Source organism: Capricornis sumatraensis, chromosome 6 (genome assembly GCF_032405125.1).
Source record: "Capricornis sumatraensis isolate serow.1 chromosome 6, serow.2, whole genome shotgun sequence".
Taxonomy (NCBI): domain Eukaryota; kingdom Metazoa; phylum Chordata; class Mammalia; order Artiodactyla; family Bovidae; genus Capricornis; species Capricornis sumatraensis.
In genome coordinates, this window is record NC_091074.1 from 54,564,872 (window position 1) to 54,586,224 (window position 21,353).

Sequence of the window (21,353 nt, forward strand, 5' to 3'; positions counted from 1 at the left end):
AATAATTTCATTCCAATTGACATGGTAATGATCATTGCAATCCAGGGCAGTATTTTTTATTTCCAAACTGTGTTAAATGTATATAAAAGTTTCAACCTGGAAATATTGACATTGAAATTTTTTTAAAGTTCTCAAAAATGTGGTAGTTTATACCCTAAGTTTATTAGTGTAAAGAATAATATCAAAGGACAGGATTTATTTTAAGATTCGTATCTCAAAGGTTTTTTTTTTTTTTTTCTTTTGAGTGAGTTTCTTCTTGACAAGTATCGAGTGAAAAATGTTTTGAGGATATTTGTAAATGATAATATTAGTTGATATTTAAGTTTTGTGCTCTAGGATAAAGTTGGAGAGTTTGCTAAACTCAGTAAAATTGAACTCCTTGAAGCTACCGAGAAGTCAGTTGGTCCTCCAGAAATGCACAAATACCACTGTGAACTGAAAAACTTCAGGGAGAAAGAAAAACAACTAGAGGTAATTTATAGTCAACTCATTTTATTGTCTTTCATTGGATAATGAAAGACATTGGATAATGTCTTTCAGTGAATAATAAGTTCATTGAGTAAATTCATATATTTGTGATTTTTTTTTTCAGCAAGGATTTTCAGTAATTAAATTAGGTTACTAAAAAGTAAGAATGGGTTTGATACAAAGTTTTGACTATCATGTCATCAAATATGTGTTTTTAATTGAATTTCTAAAGAGCCAATTAATAGTATTACAAAGTACTTTTTTCTCTCAGGAAGTTTCAGTGTTATTCTTTTATTCATTGAGTATTTTCTAAACACCTGTGATATTTCAGGCACTGTATAGGGTTTTGGGTAATACAGCATGTATATAGCATTTAGTTAGTGTCTCTTTTAAGCCCATTCTTATGTTTTATTCAGTTGTGTGAGGATAGACTTTATAAAAGAACTGTACATTTAGTTGCAGTGTTTGATTTTTATCTTCACCCTTAATAAATTTAAATGTCCTTTTATAGTATATCACATTAAAAGATGTTTATTTAATGCATCATTTTTCATAATTCAGCAGCTACAATTCAGTAAATTTTTGTAATGAGAAATCTAGTAAACTAATGCTTTCTTTTAAACTGTAACTGGCACTTCCCAGTGGCTCAGTAGTAAGGAATCTGCCTGCAGTGCCGGAGGTGCAGGTTTGATCCCTGGGTTGGAAAGAGCCCCTGGAGGAGGGCATGGCAACCCACCCCAGTATTCTTGCCTGAAAAATCCTATGGACAGAGGGGACTGGTGGGCTGCAGTCCATGGGATTGCAGAGAGTTGTACACAACTGAAGTGACTAAGCACATACAAACTGGAACTATCTGTACTTGATAATGTGATAGGTTCTGATTTAATGCTATTGTTATTGTTATACTTACTCAGAGTGAATGGCAAAATAAGTTGTAATTATTTTAATCCTACTTTAGATACCCCTGTTAGTCCTTTTATTTTTCCGCACATCAAATCATCTAATACTCCCCTCTGAAAGACTAACTACCTACCAACTTCTGAAAGAAAACAAGCACATATTCTTCTAGGTTCTGAGTACAATTTATGTGTTTGTTAATTCACAGGATAAAGGCTAGATTTTAGCTTTCCTTTATCTCATTTCTAAATCCTTCAGGCATGGGTATTCATAACACACTACTAATAATACCACTTTTCTGTATGTCATGTTACAGCTTTTGAGCTTTCACCTGTAGTAGTTGAACACCTTCTTCCAGTGAAGTGAGTGGGGCAGATATCTCTCTTCTCTTTAGGCAAGAAGAGTCCAAGCTTAGAGATGTGGCAGGGCTTCCTCATGGTCCCATAATTGATAAATAGTAGATCCTAGACCAGAAGTCAGGTGTGCACTTTAGTTTTACACAGTTCTTAAGAACTCCTATTGTGAAATTTTGCTAGCATGATACATTTTTCATTATAAAAAGATTTGACCTTTTGTCTTTCTTTGATTAAGCTAATTGTTAAATGAATATTTATTTTAGACCTCATGCAAACAGAAAACTGAATGTCTAGAGAAAATGATTCAGAGGAATGAAAGATATAAACAAGATGTGGACAGGTTCTATGAACGTAAGCGACATTTAGATTTGATTGAGATGCTTGAAGCAAAAAGGCCATGGGTGGTAAGTCTGAGTTACTAAAGTAAAATAGTGATTAAGTATCAGGAAAATTATAAAGGAGACACTAAATACTCAAATTAGGTACTGTTCATTTTTGCTTTGTGTATCGTGCATAGTAATATTTATCTGTCTCTGTGTTATTTTGCAACTGTGTGCTATGTTATTGTTATTGCATAACAGGTAACAGTTGATTTAGTCTGTGTCCTTAATTCTTCCAGAATTGAGTCAACAGATAGTTTTGTTTTATAAAATATTAATGAGCTAAAAATATTTACATATGTAAGAATGAAATGTCCTTGGGTCACTGAATATTTACTTGGAGTGGGCTACTAGTATCAACTTCAGCTACAGACAGAGCTGAAGGATATTAACTGTAATCTTCTACTCATTATGGTTCATAAGTTTACTGAGTTTACTGTTTTAATCACTGTGATGTATATGATTTGGAACCACAGTTTGGGCCAAAAATTCATTTCCCTCAGTACATTATTTTTCAGTGGGTGGAACAAAATAAGGAAGTTTAATAGTATTTTAAATGCCAGAATGGAAATAATTATTAGATTGGAAAAATGTTTGGCTGTATTTGTGACTTTATTCAGCCTGTCCCACCCGTTTCACCCTATCCTTTTCCGTAATTCCATTTTTCTTAAACTTTTTCTTTTTTTTTCAGCTCAATTTCATAATTTTTTCCTATGTTTATTATTATTCTGACACCTGCTTTATCTTTGTATCTTGAAGTCTTTTGATTTCTCTCTTTAAAGATTGAGTTTAATGATTTTTCAGTATTTCCTTTTTTGATTTCCTATAATGTTTATTGTTGTTCAGTCACTTAGTTATGTTCGACTCTTTGTGATCCCGTGGACTGCAGCATGCCAGGCTTCCCTGTCTATCACTGTCTCCCAGAGTTTGCTCATCTCCATTGAATCAGTACTGCCATTCAACCATCTCATCCTCTGTTGTCCCCTTCTACTGTCTTTGCTCTTTCATAGCATCCGGGTCTTTTCCAGTGAGTTGACTCTTTGCCTCAGGTGGCCAAAGTATTGAAGCTTCAGCATTAAGTCCAACTCTTACATCCAGATGCCTAGTGGAAACATCATAGCTATGACTTTATGAACCTTTGTTGGCAAAGTGGTACATCTGCTCTTTAATACGCTTTCTAGGTTTGTCATAGCTTTTCTTCAAAGGAGCAAGCATCTTTTAATTTCATGGCTACAGTCACTGTCCACAGTGATTTTGGAGCCCAAGAAAATAAACTCTGTCACTGTTTCCATTTTTTCCTCATCTATTTGCCATGAAGACTGGATGCCATGATCTTAGTTTTCTGAACAGTGAGTTTTAAGACAGCTTTATCACTTTCCTCTTTCACCTTCATCAAGGGGCTTTTTAGTTCCTCTTCACTTTCTGCCGTAAGGGTTGTATCACCTGCATATCTGAGGTTATTGATATTTCTCCCTGCAATCTTGATTCCAGCCTGTGCTTCATCCAGCCTGACATTTCACATGATGTACTCTGCATATAAGTTAAATAAGCAGGGTGACAATATACAACTTTGATGTACTCCCAGTTTGGAACCAATCTGTTGTCCATGTCCGTTTCTAACTGTTGCTTTTTGACCTGCATACAGATTTCTCAGGATATAAGTAAGGTGGTTTGGTATTCCCTTCTCTCTTAGAATTTTCCAGTTTGTTGTGATCCACACAGTCAAAGGCTTTAGCATGGTCAATGAAGCAGAAATAGATGTCTTTCTGAAATTCCCTTGCTTTTTCTGTGATCCAGCAGATGTTGGTGATTTGATGTTGGTTCTTTTGCCTTTTCTAAATCCAGCTTGTACATCTGGAAGTTCTCAGTTCACGTATTGTTGAAGCCTAGTTTGAAGGATTTTGATCATTACCTTGCTAGCATGTGAAATGAGTGCAATTGTGTGGTAGTTTGAACATTCTTTGGCTTGTCCTTCTTAGGGATTGGAATGAAAACTGATCTTTTCCAGTCCTATGGCCACTGCTGAGTTTTCCAAATTTGCTGACATACTGAATGCAGCTCTTTAACAGCATCATCTTTTAGGATTTGAAATAGCTCAGTGAAATTGCATCACCTCCACTAACTTTGTTCCTAGTAATGCTTCCTAAGGCCCATTTGACTTCATGTTTCAAGATTTCTGACACTAGGTGAGTGATCACACTGTCTTGGTTGTCTGGGTCATTAAGACCTTTTTTGTATAGTTTTTTGTATTCTTGCTACCTCTTAATATTTCTACTTCTGTTAGGTCCATACTTTTTCTGCCCTTTTATTGTGCCCATCTTTGCATGAAATGTTCACTTGGTATTTCTAATTTTCTTGACGAAATCTCTAGTTTTTCCCATTTTGTTGTTTTCCTGTATTTCTTTGCATTGTTCACTTAAGAAAGCTTTCTTACTTCTTGCTATTCTTTGGAACTCTGCATTCAGATGGGTATATCTTTCCTTTTTTCCTTTGCCTCTTACTGCTCTTGTTTTCTCAGTTATTTGTAATGTTTATTTGTATTCTTTTTTTTTTAAGCTTTCTTCATCCCACTCATTCTTACTATATGCTTTCTTAGCACTTTTTCTTTTTTTAGCAAATATTCATTTATTCCTGTGATGTGACAAGCCTCATTTTCACCTGGATGATTCATTTTGTTTTTCTGTTGGACCATTTTCTTTTTTTGTTTTTAAAAATTCTTCATGAGTGAGTTTCTTTTGGTTCTTTATATATTTTTGAATCCCTTCATTATTCAGAGATTAAACGAGATCCTCCCTTTAGTAGTCATTAGGATATATGTCTCAGAAACAGGAAGGGATGGAAGACAGAATCTGGCCTAATGATATAAGTGTATAATATCACTAAGTTCATCATCATTTGATATTTACTATTTCTGAAGTTGTTTCAGAGGGCAAATTATTTTTATTAATAGACCTCCTAAAGGGATTCAAAATTGTCTTTTTCATAGGTTTGGTTTCTGCCTGTAGCTTGATTTTAGTATATGTGTTACTTTAAGTGAAGAGTTCATTAACTTTTCTTTCTTGAATTCATTGTAAGGAATATGAAAATGTTCGTCAGGAATATGAAGAAGTAAAACTAGCTCGGGACCAAGCAAAGGAAGAGGTCAGAAAACTTAAAGAAAGTCAGATTCCTATAACAGAACGCATTGAAGAAATGGAAAGGCAGCGTCACATTTTGGAGGCTCGAATCAAAGAGAAGGTTATATTTCTGGCTCAGTTTTGGGTTTCTTGTCATTTATTTTAGCAAATACAAAAAATATTTTGTAGGTTTTTAAATTTGTGGATTTACTTGTAACTTTAGTTCTTTTAAGTTCTTTTATTAGGAATTCTACTACCACAGATCTTTCAAGATCCTAATCATCACTTGCTACTTTATAGAAACTTGCTACTCTATAGAAATTCCAAGATATATAAAGAGAAAAAATGAAATGTGATTATTCTGATTACAGGAGGATTCAGAGCAATATTCCCAGAAACATTGATCTCCTTTTATGAATTTCTTATACATGTTATATAATTACATTCCCCTTTGTAGAACATAATGTAAAAAACCTCATGTTTTTTAGAATAAATAATATAATGGTATATGGAATATTCTCTATACCTTGAAAACGTAACTAAAAAATTTTGCAATCATAGCTTTTAACCTTTAGGGAAGATTTTGGAGTCACGTAATTGTTTTGAGAGTGTTTTAAACTATGGACCCTGCTATTGTATATGATTGCTGTTAGGATAAAATAACATGAGGAAATAAATGTGAAGAATTGTAGAAACATATGTATGCATATAGCTGCAACTACTTTTAATATCTGTAGAAATAACCTTTAATTGTGTTTTGGGTGATAATGAATTTACTTTGAAAGAAGTCATAGAAGAGCATTGTGGGTAAACTTACAGAGCAATTTTATGTTTGGATGAGCAGGGTCACATAATTGCCTTGCTTTTTTTTAAACTAACTTCCCTTCTTCTGATTCAATCTTGCAGGCATCAGCTATTACGGAAACATCTCAAAAATGCAAACATAAGCAAGATGTTATAGAAAGAAAAGATAAACAAGTAAGATCTTACATTGAATTTGAAATTTTTATGTTAATCTACCCTAACTTTTGTGTTCAGGTGTGGGTTATGAGAGAGTTTCTTGTTTTTGAATTTCCTGAGCTCCTCCTTGTTCTCTATTTCTTGTCTTAAATTGTGAGGAGAACTAAAATTTGGAAGTATAGCAGTTGCACAGAGGATAATTGGGGAGAATGGCTCAAAAGTACTCATAGATATGCATTTAATAGGGTGATAGTAAAATGGGATTTAGTTGTCTCCATAGCAGCAATTAAATTGCAAAGGATTGATTCTGTTGTGTCTTTATATTAAAGAGTTGGATATTTCAGAGCTGATTATAAATTCATTGTGCATGGATGGAGCTTGATAGCAAAATTATTTTAGGATAATTGTGCAAGAAAGTGGGCTTTTTAGATGCTGTAGCTCTGATGGCTCAGAGAGATCCCCAGATATTTTGGGGGTTTTGTTCTCCAGAACCATTCAGAAAGTAAAGCTTGAATTACCTTTCTTAGAGAGGGATGCACATCTTGAAGCATTTCTGGTGTTTAAAGCATTATGTTAAATCTGTCCATTTTCAACCTCATCCCTTTTCCTATATTTTTATCTTCAAATTCCAATCCTCTCTCATTTAACTTCTCCAGAGGATAAACCTTACATTTTCTTGACAGAAGCTTGCTTGATAGCAGTAGTGCTCAAGGTGTGTGCATGGGGGGTGTGGATGCATTGTAGTAGAAAGGTAGGGTGGTGTGCATGTACAGTTGCTCAGTTGTGTCCGACTCTTTGCAACGCCATGGACTGTAGTCTGCCAGGCTCCTCTGTCCATGGAATTTTCCAGGCAAGAAGACTGGATGGGTTGCCATTTCCTTCTCCAGGGAATCTTCCTGACCCAGGGATTGAACCCACGTCTCCTCTGTCTCCTGTACTGGGAAGCAAATTCTTTACCACTGTGCCACCTGGGAAGCCAGGTGGGGTAGGTAGGAATCATTCTCTTCTATGTGATGTCTCTCTGTGTGTTTTTTTTTTTTTTTTTGCATTTTGGAAGGCTCAGCAATCATTTCCTTACTCTAAATCTCTCTAAAGCATGCACAGGGCAATCACTATTGTATCCAAATACCTGGTGGAGAAATAGTGGCTCAACAAAATTAAATGACTTAGAGAACTTAGAAGTGGCTCCGAGTGCTGCACTTTATTTTCCACAGTATAAAATAAAAATTTCCACAAAAATATTACTCAATATATGAGGTCTTTATATTTGACATTTCCTAGCTATAAGAATCTTCTAGGATTTTTTTCTTTTTTAGGAAGAGTCAGTTCTTGTTTTTTTCTCTTTCATTCACTCCTTATACTGTGGTTCCTGTAATAGGGTGCTAAATTAATTGTCCTTCTACTACTTTTACTCTTCTGAATATTTATTGAATTCTCCAGTTGTTCCTTTATTCCTTTTGTCCTTGTGGGACCGAGCCCTTTTAGCTCCATTTGTATTATTTATTTAGAGTTTAGAAGGGAAAAGGCGTAAAGATCCATCTTTAAAACCCCAAACAGGAACTGCTAGGTTGATAGGTTGTCTAACATTTAGCTGGATTTTAAAAAGTCAGAGGAACCAGAGATCAAATTGCCAATATTCCTTGGATCATAGCAAAGCAAGAGAATTCCTGAAAAAGATCTACTTCTGTTTGATTGACTGTGCCTAAGGTCTTTGACTGTGTGGATCACAACAAACTGAAAAATTCTGAAAGAGATGGGAATACCAGGCCACCTTACTGCCTCCTGAGAAATCTGTATGCAGGTCAAGAAGCAAGAGTTAGAACTGGATAAGGAACAACGGATTGGTTCCAAATTGGGAAAGGAGTAGGTCAAGGCTGTATATTGTCATCTGGCTTATTTAACTTATATGAAGAGTACATCATGAAAAACGCCTGACTGGATGAAGCCCAGGAGTCAAGATTGCTGGGAGAAATATCAGTAACCTCAGATAACACAGGTTACACCACCCTTATGGCAGAAAGCGAAGAAATAAAGAGCCTCTTGATGAAAGTGAAAGAAGAGAGTGAAAAAGCTGGCTTAAAACTCGACATTCAAAAAGCTAAGATCATGGCATCCAGTCCCATCACTTCATGGCAAATAGATGGGGAAACAATGGAACAGTGAGACTTTATTATTTTGGGTTCCAGAATCATTGCAGATATTGACTGCAGCCTTGAGATTAAAAGGCGCTTGCTCCTTGAAAGAAAAGCTATGACCAACCTAGACAACATATAAAAAAGCAGAGACATTACTTTGCCAATAAAGGTCCATCTAGTCAAAGCTATGATTTTTCCAGTAGTCATGTATGGATGTGAAATTTGGATCATAAAGAAGGCTGGTTGTCGAAGAATTAATGCTTTCTAACTGTGGTGTTGGAGAAGACTCTTGAGCATACCTGGGACATCAAGGAAATCAAACCAGTCAATCCCAAAGGAAATCAATTCTGAATGTCCATCGGAAGAACTGATGCTAAAGCTGAAATTCCAATACTTTGGCTACCTGATGGGAAGAGCCAACTCATTGGAAAAGACCCTGATGCAGGGAAAGATTGAAGGCAAAAGCAGAAGGGTTCAGCAGCGGATGAGATGGTTGGATGGCATCACTAACTAATGGGCATGAGTTTGAGCAAGCTCAGGGAGATGGTGAAGGACAGGGAATCCTGGCGTGCTGCAGTCTATGGGGTTGCAGATAGTTGGACCCGACTGAGCAGCTGAACAGCTTACATTCTGACATAAATCTCACTTAATATTTTAATACATTGGTAGATTCAAATAGAAAATCTTATCTTTACCATTTTTTGTACCATCTAAGATTGACCTAAAATTTTCTTTTGTTCCATCCTTAACTGGTTTATTTCAGTGTTAAGCCAACATTTAAGTAGTTCTCGTAGAACCAATGTTTTCTTTTTTTTTTCCTGTGTCACTTTATCACTTCTGTAAGTTCTTGAATTTTTAGATTTCTTAATTTTTAATATAATTCATTATAGCATGTAAATTTTTTCTGATTATCATTTGGTTACATCTTAACATGTGTGGTATGTGCTTGTATTGTTTTGGTTCAAGATTTTATAATTGTCATTCACATGTTTTCATTTAAGTTTATATAGGAGTTCTTACTATTTCAGTTACTTGGATATGGAATTTTTAATCTGTATAAAAAAAAGTTTAGTCCCAGTTATATTGCTTTACAGGTAATAGATGTGACCTTTATGACTTTATATTAAAATTTTTGGAAACCTCTTTTGGACTTTTACTATAATTATACAAACGTTCTACTCTTTTTTTTTTTTTTACTACCCTGATTTATCCACTTTAAAGTGCCAATTCCTTTTTCTTTGAATGTAGACTTTTCTGTTTTTCTTGTAATTGTATTTTTGCTTTCTAGATATTAAGGCTTTATTGTTTGTTCTTTATCTGCTATAACTAACATACACTGGGTTTTGCTTTGTAATTTTTAAAATGTGGTATGACGCACTTTCTCATACAGTAAAGGAGTTTAACCAGTCCACATTTACCACTGCTTTCTACTTACCCTTAAAAAGTTTAAATGACATATTTTTCTTAGTAGAAAAAGTTAATTTGTATTTTTATTCTTCTATTTGAGAAAGATCAGAATCTTAGCAAACTTTTATTTCCTCTTCCTCCACTCTGTGCCAGTGTCATTAGAAATTTTACTTGTCTGTTATTTAAGGTATTATTTTCTACTGTCTGTATTTTAGATATTTTAATATATTAATATTTATTAATACTTACTAATATTTACTACATATTAATGTTTCAATATATTTAGATGTTTTAATGTATTTTATTGGCTTATTTTATCATGTTACTGCTTACATCACATTTTTTGTGATTCCTTTGTTTGAAGAGATAGAAATTTAGGTTTTTTTTCATACTGTCTCTCTTCTGTAGGTGTTTTAGAGAGCTTCTTTGGGTGATAGATTTTTTGAGTCCTTGTATGTTAGGAAATATCTTTTTTGCAGTCACTATGGAATATTAAAATGGCTGGATGTTGAATTCTAAATTACAAATTGTTTTTCTTTAGGACTTTGGCAGTCTGTCTCAGTGTCTTCCTGGGTCTAATATGGTTGACCTGCCACGTCTGTGGATTCTGTATTTGTGGATTCAACCAAATATGGAGCAAAAATATTTGGGAAAAAATATTCCAGAAAATTCCAAAAAGCAAAACTTGAATTTGTTGTATACCAGAAACTATTCATAGCATTTAGTTTGTACTACAGATGATATATATATTTAACATTTCATTTTATCCATGTTTGCTTTGGGATAGGGAATAGATCATTTAGTAAAAGCGTAAAGTCAAGTCAAGGTGTGTCTTGTGGACAACATATAAATGACAATAATGATGTACTTTTGCACCCCATAATAATGATGTGTGTAGGTTATATGCAAATACTGTGTCATTTTATATAAGGAACTTAAGCGTCTATGGATATTGGTAGCTGTAGCAGGTGGGGAGGGATAGCGAGGTGCTGGAGCAAATCCCCCAAGGATGCCAGGAGACAAATGTATTGTTCCTAAGAAGTAGCAGATATGAGAGGTAGACAGAGACCCTATTAGGTAGACCCTTGAAGAAAAAGTGAATTGAACTCGATTGTAAATGAACTATACAATCTTTCTTACAGTGAGAAACTGTAAGAAAGCTTTGGTTTGAAAGTTTTTAAGCCATAGAGAAACAGTATATCATACATGTTAAAATACTTTGGACTGTGTTATGGAAGATGGGCTATAGTCCATTTTTGCCCCGCATGTGGGAGTTTCATTTAGGAGGCCATTGCAGTAATAAAGGCAATAGATAATAGTGGTTTCATCTAAGGTGGTAGCAGTTGATAATTTAGAAAATTGAACCAACAGTATTTGCTCAGGAGGTGGATATAAGAATATATTGTGAAAGAATCAAGGATCAGATCTAACCTTTTGACCTTTGATAGTGGTGCCTTTTACTGAAATGAAATTTGCTAGGAGAGGGAAATGGAGAAGGAAATGGCACCCCATTCCAGTATTCTTGCCTGGAGAGTTCCATGGACAGAGGAGCCTGGCAGGCTACATAGTCCATGGGATCCCAAAGAGTCAGACTTGACTTAGTGACTAAACCACCACCAGGAGAGGAAAAATAAAGAATTCTATCTGACTGTGTAGAAGAGTTCCATCTTTTTACTTTATACCTGTTTCTATCCTCAAATCTAAAATGTGTTTCTTAAAAACTGTATTTAGTTGGTTGTGATGGTTTTTTAATCCTTTTTGCCTGTATCTACCTTTTAACTGGAGTGTTTAAACCATTTGCATTTGATGTAATTACTAGTAAGTCATTTTGTAATTTGTTTTCATATGTCTTAGGACTTTGTTGCTTCTGTCTTTCTCCAATATTGCCTTCTTTTGTGTTGTTTTTTAATGTACAGTTTAAATCCCCATGTCTTTTTTTTTTTTGTATATTTTTGAACTATTTTCTTAGTGGCTGCCTTTAGAAATATAAATAACATCTTAATTTATAATAGTCTAGTTCATATAAATATGTACTTGAGTAGTATAGAAAACTTTCCTCCTGTGTAGCTCTATTCCCTTCTCCTTCCTTTGTGCTGTTATTGTCATACCAGTTACATTTTTAAGCATTATAAGCCTGTCAAAATAGTTTTATAATTATTTCTTTATGAAGTTTCATTTTATGTGGCAGTTATTGATTCTTTGACACCAACTCTGTTCTATACAATTCAATTCAGTTCTGATACTGTTTAGAATTTAAGTAGATTCCACAGATTTGTGGTTTAGTCCCTCAAGACAGCCCTGGCTTCATGCCAGTCTCAAGTCCCCAGATCTCAGTTTTCCTACTCTTCTGTCTGACTTGGGTACAAATTCAGAGGTTCACACAACTACCCCTGCCTTCAGGTTCAGTATGTGCTAGAACGACTCACAGAACTCAGGAAAACATTATACATAACAATTATGGGTTTACTGTAAAGGATACAACTCAGGAACAGCCAAATGAAAGGTGCGTAGGACAAGGTAGCGTGGTGCAAAGTTTCTATTCCCTTTCTGGGTGCATCACCTTCCCGGCATATGGACGCGCTCACTAACCCAAAAGCTCAATAGCCATGTTGTTCAAGAGATTTTATTGAAATTTCATTAACTGGGTGTAATTGATTAAATTATTGGCTGTTGGTGATTGAAGTCAATCTCCAGCCTCTTTAACCTCCTGGAGGGCATGGAGTTGGACTGAAAATTGTAATCCAGCTTTTAATCATGTGGTTGTTTCTTTGGGCAATCAGTCTCTATCCTGAAGCTGTATAAAGTCCCTGAAAAGTTACCTTTTCACTGTATGGATCATAATAAACTGGAAAGTTCTTAAAGAGATGGGAGTAATGGACCACCTTACCTGCCTCCTGAGAAACCTGTGTGCAGGTCAAGAAGCAACAGTTGGAAATGGAAATGAAACAATCATCACTATGAACAAAGCTAGTGGAGGTGATGGAATTCCAGCTGAGCTATATCAAATCCTAAAAGATGATGCTGTGAAAGTGCTGCACTCAATATGCCAGCAAATTTGGAACACTCAGCAGTGGCCACAGGACTGGAAAAGGTCAGTTTTCATTCCAATCCCAAAGAAAGGCGATGCCAAAGAATGTTCAAACTACTGTACAGTTGCACTCATTTCACATGCTAGCAAAGTAATACTCTAAATTCTCCAAGCTAGCCTTCAACATTACAGGAACTGAGAACTTCCAGATATTCACACTAGATTTAGAAAAGGCATAGGAACCAGAGATCAAATTGCCAACATCCATTGGATTATCGAAAAAGCAGGAGAATTCCAGAAAAGAAAAACATCTACTTCTGCTTCATTGACTACGCTAAAGCCTTTGACTATGTGGATCACAACAAACTGGAAAGTTCTTGAAGAGATGGGACCACCAGACCACCTTACTTATATCCTGAGAAATCGTGTGCAGGTCAAGAAGCAACAGTTAAAACCGGACATGGACAATGGACTGGTTCCAAATTGGGAGAGTGTGTCAAGGCTCTATATTGTCACCCTGCTTATTTAACTTACATGCAGAGTAATTCCAGAGTTCTGAAAGAGTTGATTTTTTGACAGTTTTTGCTAACGTTTTCATTACTCTTTTGGAGGAAAGGATTTTCAGAGTTCCTTACTTTGTCATCTTGTTGACATCCAAATCTTTTCTGTATCTACAGAAAAACATTGCTAGGATTTTAACAGGACCTGCATTAAACATATATATCAGTTTGGGGGAGAATAGAAAATACCATGTTGAATCTTCTAATCTACAAACACAGCGTGTCGCCATTTATTTAGATCTTTGATTTTTATCCCATCAGCATTACATAGTTTTCAGCATATAAGTTCTCTGTGTTTGTTAGATTACACCTAAATTTTTCCTTTGATTTTTCTTTTTTCTCTTTTTTTGAAATAATTTACTTGGAATTTTTTTCAGAGGCAAGCTTGTCATCTACAAATGGAGACAACTTTATTTCTTCCTTTCTGATTTTTATGCTCTTTATTTCCTTTCTTGCCTTACTTCACTGGCTAGAAATTCCAGCACTGTGTTGACTAAAGATGGTAAGAGTGGACATCCTGCCTTATTCCTGGTCTTAGGAGGAAAGGATTCATTATTTCACTGTGGAGTATAACGCTAGATACAGATTTTTTATAGATCAGGAAGTTCTCTATTTCTGTGTTTCTGAGAATATCATGAGTGAGTGTTGGATTTTGTCAGATGCTTTTTCTGCATATCTATTGATATGGTCATGCACATGTTCAATTTTAGCTTGATGAATCGAAATTTATGAATTTCATTGATTATTGAATATCAAATCAATCTTACATTTCTGAAGTAAACCCTGCTTGGTTATGGTATATAAATTTATAATTCCTTTTACACACTGTTAAATTCTGTTAAATAACATTTAAAGGATTTTTGTATCTATATTCATGAGGCACATACTCTGGTTTTCTTTTCATGCTTGTCTGCTTTTGATAACAGGATAATAACTAGTTTTTTTAAATTAATTCAGAAGTGTTCTCTCCTCTTCCCCAGTTTTGGAAGAGACTGTAGAATTTGAGTTAATTCTTCTTTAAATATTCTTAATAATTCTCAAATAACACTTACCTGGGCCTGGTGATTTGTTTTTAGAGTTTTAAAATTATGAATTTAGTAAAGTTATAGGGCAGTTCAAATCTTTCAGTTGGTTTACTTGTGCTAGTGATTCCATCCCCCATTGGTCCATTTTATCTAAGTTGTTAAATTTATCTATTCATAAATTTTCTTACTATTCTTTCAATTTCTATGGGTTCTGTAGTGATAATTGATATCCCTGTTTGATTCCTGATATTGGTAATTTGTGTCTTACTTTTTTCTTTTGGTGGATTGTGAAGATGGGGTCAGTCTTGGTAGAGGTATGTTAATTTTATTGTTTTTTGCAATGAACTAGCTCTTTGTTTCACTGACTTTTCTCTGTTATTTTTCTGATTTCATTGAAGTTTGTTCATATTTTTATCACTTCCTTTCTTCTGCTTGATGTTGATTTGTTTTGCTCTTTTTCTAGGTTCCTGAGGTTGATGCTCAGATTATTGATTTGAGAATTTTCTCCTTTTCTTGTGTATATGCACTTAATGCTATGTTTTCTTCTCATCACTGCTGTACCTGTGTCCCACAGATTTTGATATGTTGTATTATTTTTGTTCAGGTTTTATTTCCCACTTTTCTTGAGATCACAATTTGTTTATCCATATATCTGTTCACAGATGTTTAGTTTGTTTCTGGTTTGGTGCTAGTACTAAAACTGTTGTGAAGTTCTTATGTAATACAAGATGTGCTTTCATTTCTTTTGGATAATTTCCTATAAGTAAGCTATCATAGGTATACATGTAACTTTTGAAGGATTTGCCAAACTGTTTTCCAAAATGATTATTAACAATTTTTTGTTGTTGTGTTTGACTATGCTAAAGCCTTTGACTGTGTGGATCACAGCAAACTGAAAAGTTTTTTAAAAAATTTATTTTTTTAATTGAAGGATAATTGCTTTACAGAATTTTGTTGTTTTCTGTCAAACATCAACAAGAATCAATCATAGGTATGCATATGTCCCCTCCCTCTTAAACCTTCTTCCCATCTCCCTCCCCATCCCACCACTCTAGATTGTTACAGAGCCCCTGTTTGAGTTTCCTGAGTCATACAGCAAATTCCCACTGGCTGTCTATTTTACATATGGTATTGTAAGTTTCTATGTTATTCTCTCCATACATCTTACCTTCTCCCTCCTCCTCTCCCTCCATGTCCATAGTCTGTTTTGTATGTCTGTTTCTCCTTTGCTGCCCTATCATCAGTACTATCTTTCTAGATTTCCATATATCTGACTTGCTTCACTCTGTACGATAGACTCTAGGGTTTGTCCACCTCTTTAGAACTGACCCAGATGTGTTCCTTCTTCTGGCTGAGTAATATTCCATCATATATGTACCACAGCTTCTTTATCCATTCATCTTTCGATTGACATCTTGGTTGCTTCCATGTTCTAGCTGTTGTAAATAGTGCTACAGTGAACATTGGGGTACAGTGTACAAAGAACAGTGTACATGTGTCTTTTTCAATTTTGGTTTCCTCAGGTTATATGCCTAAGAGTGGGATTGCTGGGTCATACGGTGGCTTTTATTTCTAGTTTTTTTAGGAATCTCCGTACCATCTTCCATTGTGGCTGTGACAGTTTACATTCTAACCAGCAATGCAGGAGGGGTCCCTTTTCTCCACGCTCTCTGCAGCATTTAATGTTTGTAGACTGATGATGCCCATTCTGACTGGTGTGAGGTGGTATCTCATTGTAGTTTTGATTAGCATTTCTCTAATAATCAGTGATGTTGAGCAACTTTTCATGTTTTTGTAAGCCATCTGTATGTCTTTGGAGAAATGTCTGTTTAGGTCTTTTTCCTCACTTTTTGATTGGGTTGTTTATTTTTCTGATCTTGAGCTGCTTGCAAATTTTGGAAATTAATTCTTTATTATTTATTTCCTTTGTGATTATTTTCTCCTATTCTGAGGGTTATCTTTTCAACTTGTTTGTAGTTTCCTTTGCTGTGTAAAGAAGGAAATGGCAACCCACTCCAGTATTCTTGCCTGGAAAATCCCATGGGTGGAGGAGCCTGGTAGGCTACAGTCCATGGGGTTGCAAAGAGTCAGACACGACTGAGCAACTTCACATCACATCACATTGCTGTGTAAAAGCTTTTAAGTTTAATTAGGCCCCACTGGTTTATTTTTGGCTTTATTTCCTTTACTCTAGAAAGTGGGTCATAGAGGATGTTGGTTTGATTTATTTCATCCAGTGTTTTGTCTGTGTTTTCCTCCAAGAGTTTTATAGTCTCTTATCTTACATTTAGGTCTTTAACCATTTTGAGCTTATTTTGTGTATGGCTTTAGGAAGTGTTCTAATTTCCTTTTTTACACGGAGCTGTCCAGTTTTCCCAGCACTACTTATTAAAGAGGCTATCTTTGCTCCATTGTGTATTCTTGCCTCCTTTGTCAAAAATAAGACATCCATAGGTGCATGAGTTTATCTCTGGGCTCTCTATCTTGTTCCATTGGTCTGTTTTTTGTGCCAGTACCATACTGTTTTGATGACTGTAGCTTTTGTAGTATTTTGTAGTCCAAAATCAGGAAGGTTAATTCCTCCAGCTCCATTCTTCTTTCTCAAGACTGTTTTGGCTATTCAGGGGTCTTTGTGTCTCCATATGAATTGTGAAATTTTTTGTTCTAATTCTGTGAAAAATGCCATTGGTAATTTGATAGGGATCACATTGAATCTGCAGATTGCATTTGCTAGTATACTCATTTTCTCAATATTGATTCTTCCTACCCAGGAACATGGAATATCTCTCCATCTGTTTATGTCATTTTTGATTTCTTTCATCAGTGTCTTATAATTTTCCATATACAGTTCTTTTGTCTCCTTAGGTAGGTTTGTTCCTTAGGTAGGTTTATTTCTAGATATTTTATTCTTTTTGTTGCAGTGGTGAGTGAGATTGTTTCCTTAATTTCTCTTCCTGATTTTTCATTGTTAGTACATAGGACTGCAAGTGATTTCTGTGTATTTACTTTATATCTTGCCTCTATGCTAAATTCACTCATTAGCTATAGTAATTTTCTGATAGTTTCTTTTTGGTTTTCTGTGTATAGTATCATGTCATCTGCAGTGAGAGTTTTCCTTCTTCTTTTCCTGTCTGGATTCCTTTTATTTCTTTTTCTTCTCTACTTGCCATAGCGAAGACTTCCAAAACTATGTTGAATAATTGTGGTGAGAGTAGACATCCTTGTCTTGTTCCTCATATTAGAGGGAATGCTTTCAGTTTTTCACCATTGAGAATAATGTTTGCTGTGAGCTTATCATATATGGCCTTTACTGTGTTGTGGTAGTTTCCTTCTATGCCCATTTTTTGAAGTGTTTCTATCATAAAGGGGTGCTGAGTTTTGTCAAAGGCTTTTTCTGTGTGTATTAAGATGATCGTATATTTTTTATCTTTCGATTTGTTAATATGGTGTTTCGCATTGATTGATTTGCGTATATTGAGGAATCCTTGCATCCCTGAAATAAACCTGACTTGGTCGTGGTGAGGGAGTTAATTCTTAGGTAGGTTGATAAGGAGTCTGGGGCCCTCAAGGAGAAAGGGGTCCTCGACCCTGGAGGAGGAGCAAGAGACAGACTTTTTTTCCCTACATTCCTTTGTCTTAGTCACCTAAGACATTTTTTTCTTAAGCTCTGAGTTGTTAAAGTAAAGTGAAGTCACTCAGTTGTGTCCGACTCTTCGCGACCCCATGGACTGTACCCTACCAGGCTCTGAGGAGCCTCTCAGTCCATGGAATTTTCCAGGCAAGAGTACTGGAGGGGGTTGCCATTTCCTTCTCCAGGGGATCTTCCCAACCCAGAGATCTAACCTGGGTCTCCTGCTCTGTGGGCAGATACACTTTACACTTTACTGTCTGAGCCACCAGGGAAGCTTAAGTTGTTAAGGCAACAATCTGTTTCTTCTAAGACTTAACTTTCTTTAAGCCCAGAGCTAATGGTCAGCAAAGCAACTCATGTTGCTCAAGTGTATGTTTTTCCTTAAACTCTATACTAATGATTATGTAACAACAATGTATCTTGCTGAAGGACATTTTCTCCTTAAGGAACTTCTGACTAATCCTGTTATCTAAAGATGTATGTTGTGGGAGTGGGTCTGGTAAGACCTTTCTATTGGTAATAACCAGTTGAAAAAGTGTGTAAGATCTTGATAAACCTAGTGAGTGGCACCTCTCAGCCCCTTCTGGTGTCTTTGTCAGAAGCTGTCTCTGTCCATTTCCACTTCAATGAAACTTATGCCTCACGAAGGTCTTGAGTAACTGCAGCCGTGTCTTTGGTCCCAAAGCAAAGTTCTCTCCTTTGGAAATCTCGAATCCAACACTGTTCACCATAAGCTGTCACTGGTGTGTGAGCTTTTTAATGTGTTGTTGAATTCTGTTTGCTTGAATTTTCTTGAGGATTTTTGCATCTATGTTCATCAGTGATATTGACCTGTAATTTTCTATTCTTGTGTTGTCTTTGCCTGGTTTTCCTATCAGGGTGATTGTGGCTTCTTAGAATGAGTTTAGAGGTGTGCCTTCTTCTGCAGTTTTTTGGAAGAGTTTCAGAAAAGTAGGCATTAACTCTTCTCTAAATGTTTGATAGAATTGCCCTGTGATGCCATCTGACCCTGGGCTTTTGTTTTTTGGGAGATTTTTGATCACAGTTTCAGTGTTTGCAATTGTCTTGTTCATAATTTCTCTTTCTTCCTGGTTCAGTCATGGGAGGTTGAACTTTTCTAAGAATCTGTCCATTTCCTCTAGGTTATCCATTTTATTAGCATATAGTTACTTCTCTTATGGTCGTTTGTATTTCTGTGTTTGCTGTAACCTTTCCTTTTTAATTTCTAATTTTGTTGATTTTTTCTTCCCCTTTTTTTCTTGATGGTCTGGCTAGTGGTTTGTCAGTTTTGTTTATCTTCTCAAAGAACCAGCTTTCTTGGTTTTATTAATCTGTGCTATTGTTTCCTTCATTTCTTTTTTCATTTATTTCTGCTTTGATCTTTATGATTTATTTCCTTCTGCTGACTCTGGGGATTTTTGTTCTTATTTTTCCAGCTGCTTTAGATGTAGAGTTAGGTCATCTATTTGATGTTTTTCTTGTTTCTTGAGGTAGGATTGTATTGCTATATAAAATTCCCTCTTAGAACTGCTTTTGCTGAATCCCATAGGTCTTGGGTTGTTGTGTTTTCATTGTCATTTGTTTCAAGGAATTTTTTTATTTCCCTTTTTATTTAAGTAACCTCTTTGTTATTTAGTAATGTATTGTTTAATCTCCATGGGTTTGTGTTTTTTGCATTTTTTTTTCCCTGTAGTCTCATAGCTTTGTGGTCAGAGAAGATACTTGATACTATTTCAGTTTTCTTAAATTTACTGAGGCTTGACTTGCGGCCCAAGATGTAGTCTCTCCTGGAGAATGTTCCATGTGCACTTGAAAAGAAGTTGTGTTCTTCTGCATTTGTATGGAAAGTCCTGAATATAACAAGTAGATCCATTTGATCTTATGTTTCATTTAAGGCTTGTGTTTCCATACTGATTCTCTGTTTTGATGATCTGTCCCTTGGTGCAAGTGCAGTTTTAAAGTGCCCTACTATTATTGTGTTACTGTGATTTTCCCTTTTACGCCTGTTAGTGTTTGCCTTGTACAAACACTAACAATATGAGATGTTCCTGTGTTGGGTGCATAAATATTTACAATTGCTGTGTCTTCTTTGACTGACCCCGTGATCATTATGTAGTGCCCTTCTTTATCTCTTGTAACATTATTTATTGTAAAACCTATTTTGTCTGCAATAAAGATTGCCTCTCTGGCTTCTCTTGGGTTGCATTTGCGTGGAATATCTTTGTCCACCCTTTTACTTTCAGTCTGTATGTGTCTCTAGGTCTCTTGGATTTCTTGTAGGCAACATGGTTCAGTTAATCCATTTGCATTTAAAGAAATGATTGATATATATGTTCCTATTGGCTTTTTTTAAATTGTTTTGGGTTTGTTTTTGTAATCTTTCCTTTCTCTTGTGTTTACTGGCTATGTAAGTAAGTCCCTTAATATTTGTTGTAAGGCTGGTTTAGTGGTGCTAAATTCTCTTAACTTTTATTTGTCTATAAAGCATTTGATTTTCTCTATCAATTTTGAATGAGATCTTTGCCATGTATAGTAATCTTGGTTGTAGATTTTTTTCTTTCAGTGCTTTAAATATATCCTGCCATTCCCTTCTGGCCTACAGAGTTTTTGCTGAAAGATCTGTTGTTAATCATATGGGTTTTCCTTTTATGGTACTTGTTGCTTTTCCCTTGCTGCTTTTAATATTCTTTCTTTCTGTTTAATCTTTGTTAGCTTGTTTGATATGAGTCTTGATGTGTTTCTCCTTGGTTTTATCCTGTAAGGGATTCTCTGTGCTTCTTGGACTTGATGGACTGTTTTCTTTCCATGTTGGGGAAGTTTTCAACTATAATTTCTTTAAAATGTTCTCAGTGCCTTTCTTTTTCCCTCTTCCTTTGGGACCCCTGTAACTCGAATGTTGGTGTGTTTAATATTGTCCCAGAGGTTTCTGAGGCTATCCTCAGTTCTTCTCATTCTTTTCCTTTATTGTGCTCTTCAGCAGTTATTTCCACCATTCTACCTTCCAGCTCACTTAACCGTTTTTCTGCCTCAGTTATTGTGCTGTTGGTTCCTTCTAGAGTATTTTTAATTTCCGTAATTGTGTTATTCATCTCAGTTTGCTAATTCTTTATTTCTTCTATGTCCTTGGCAACTGTATCAATTGTTTCTTGTGTTTTCTCCATTCTATTTTCAAGTCTTTGGAACATCTTTACTACCATCATTCTGAATTCTCTTTCAGACAGATTGCTTATTTCCTTTTTATTTGGTGTTGTGAGTTTCTCCTTTGTTCTTTCATTTGTACTGTATTTCTCTGTCCTTTTATTTTTTTCTAATGTGCTCTGATTGAGGTCTCCTTTTCCAGCCTTTAGGGATGTATACCTTTTTGCTTTTGGTTTTTGTCCTTGGAGGAGA

General features: G+C 35.4%; 1 protein-coding gene across 1 annotated transcript in view; it reads left to right on the plus strand.

The window, feature by feature from the left end:
- The window catches only part of SMC5 (structural maintenance of chromosomes 5), a 99,174-nt gene that overhangs the window by 38,671 nt on the left and 39,150 nt on the right, over positions 1-21,353 (plus strand). Inside the window, exons 5-8 of the mRNA XM_068973781.1 lie at positions 337-471; positions 1,985-2,125; positions 5,177-5,338; positions 6,124-6,195. Of these exons, the coding sequence (XP_068829882.1) occupies positions 337-471; positions 1,985-2,125; positions 5,177-5,338; positions 6,124-6,195 (510 nt within the window). The remainder of the gene's footprint in view (positions 1-336; positions 472-1,984; positions 2,126-5,176; positions 5,339-6,123; positions 6,196-21,353) is intronic.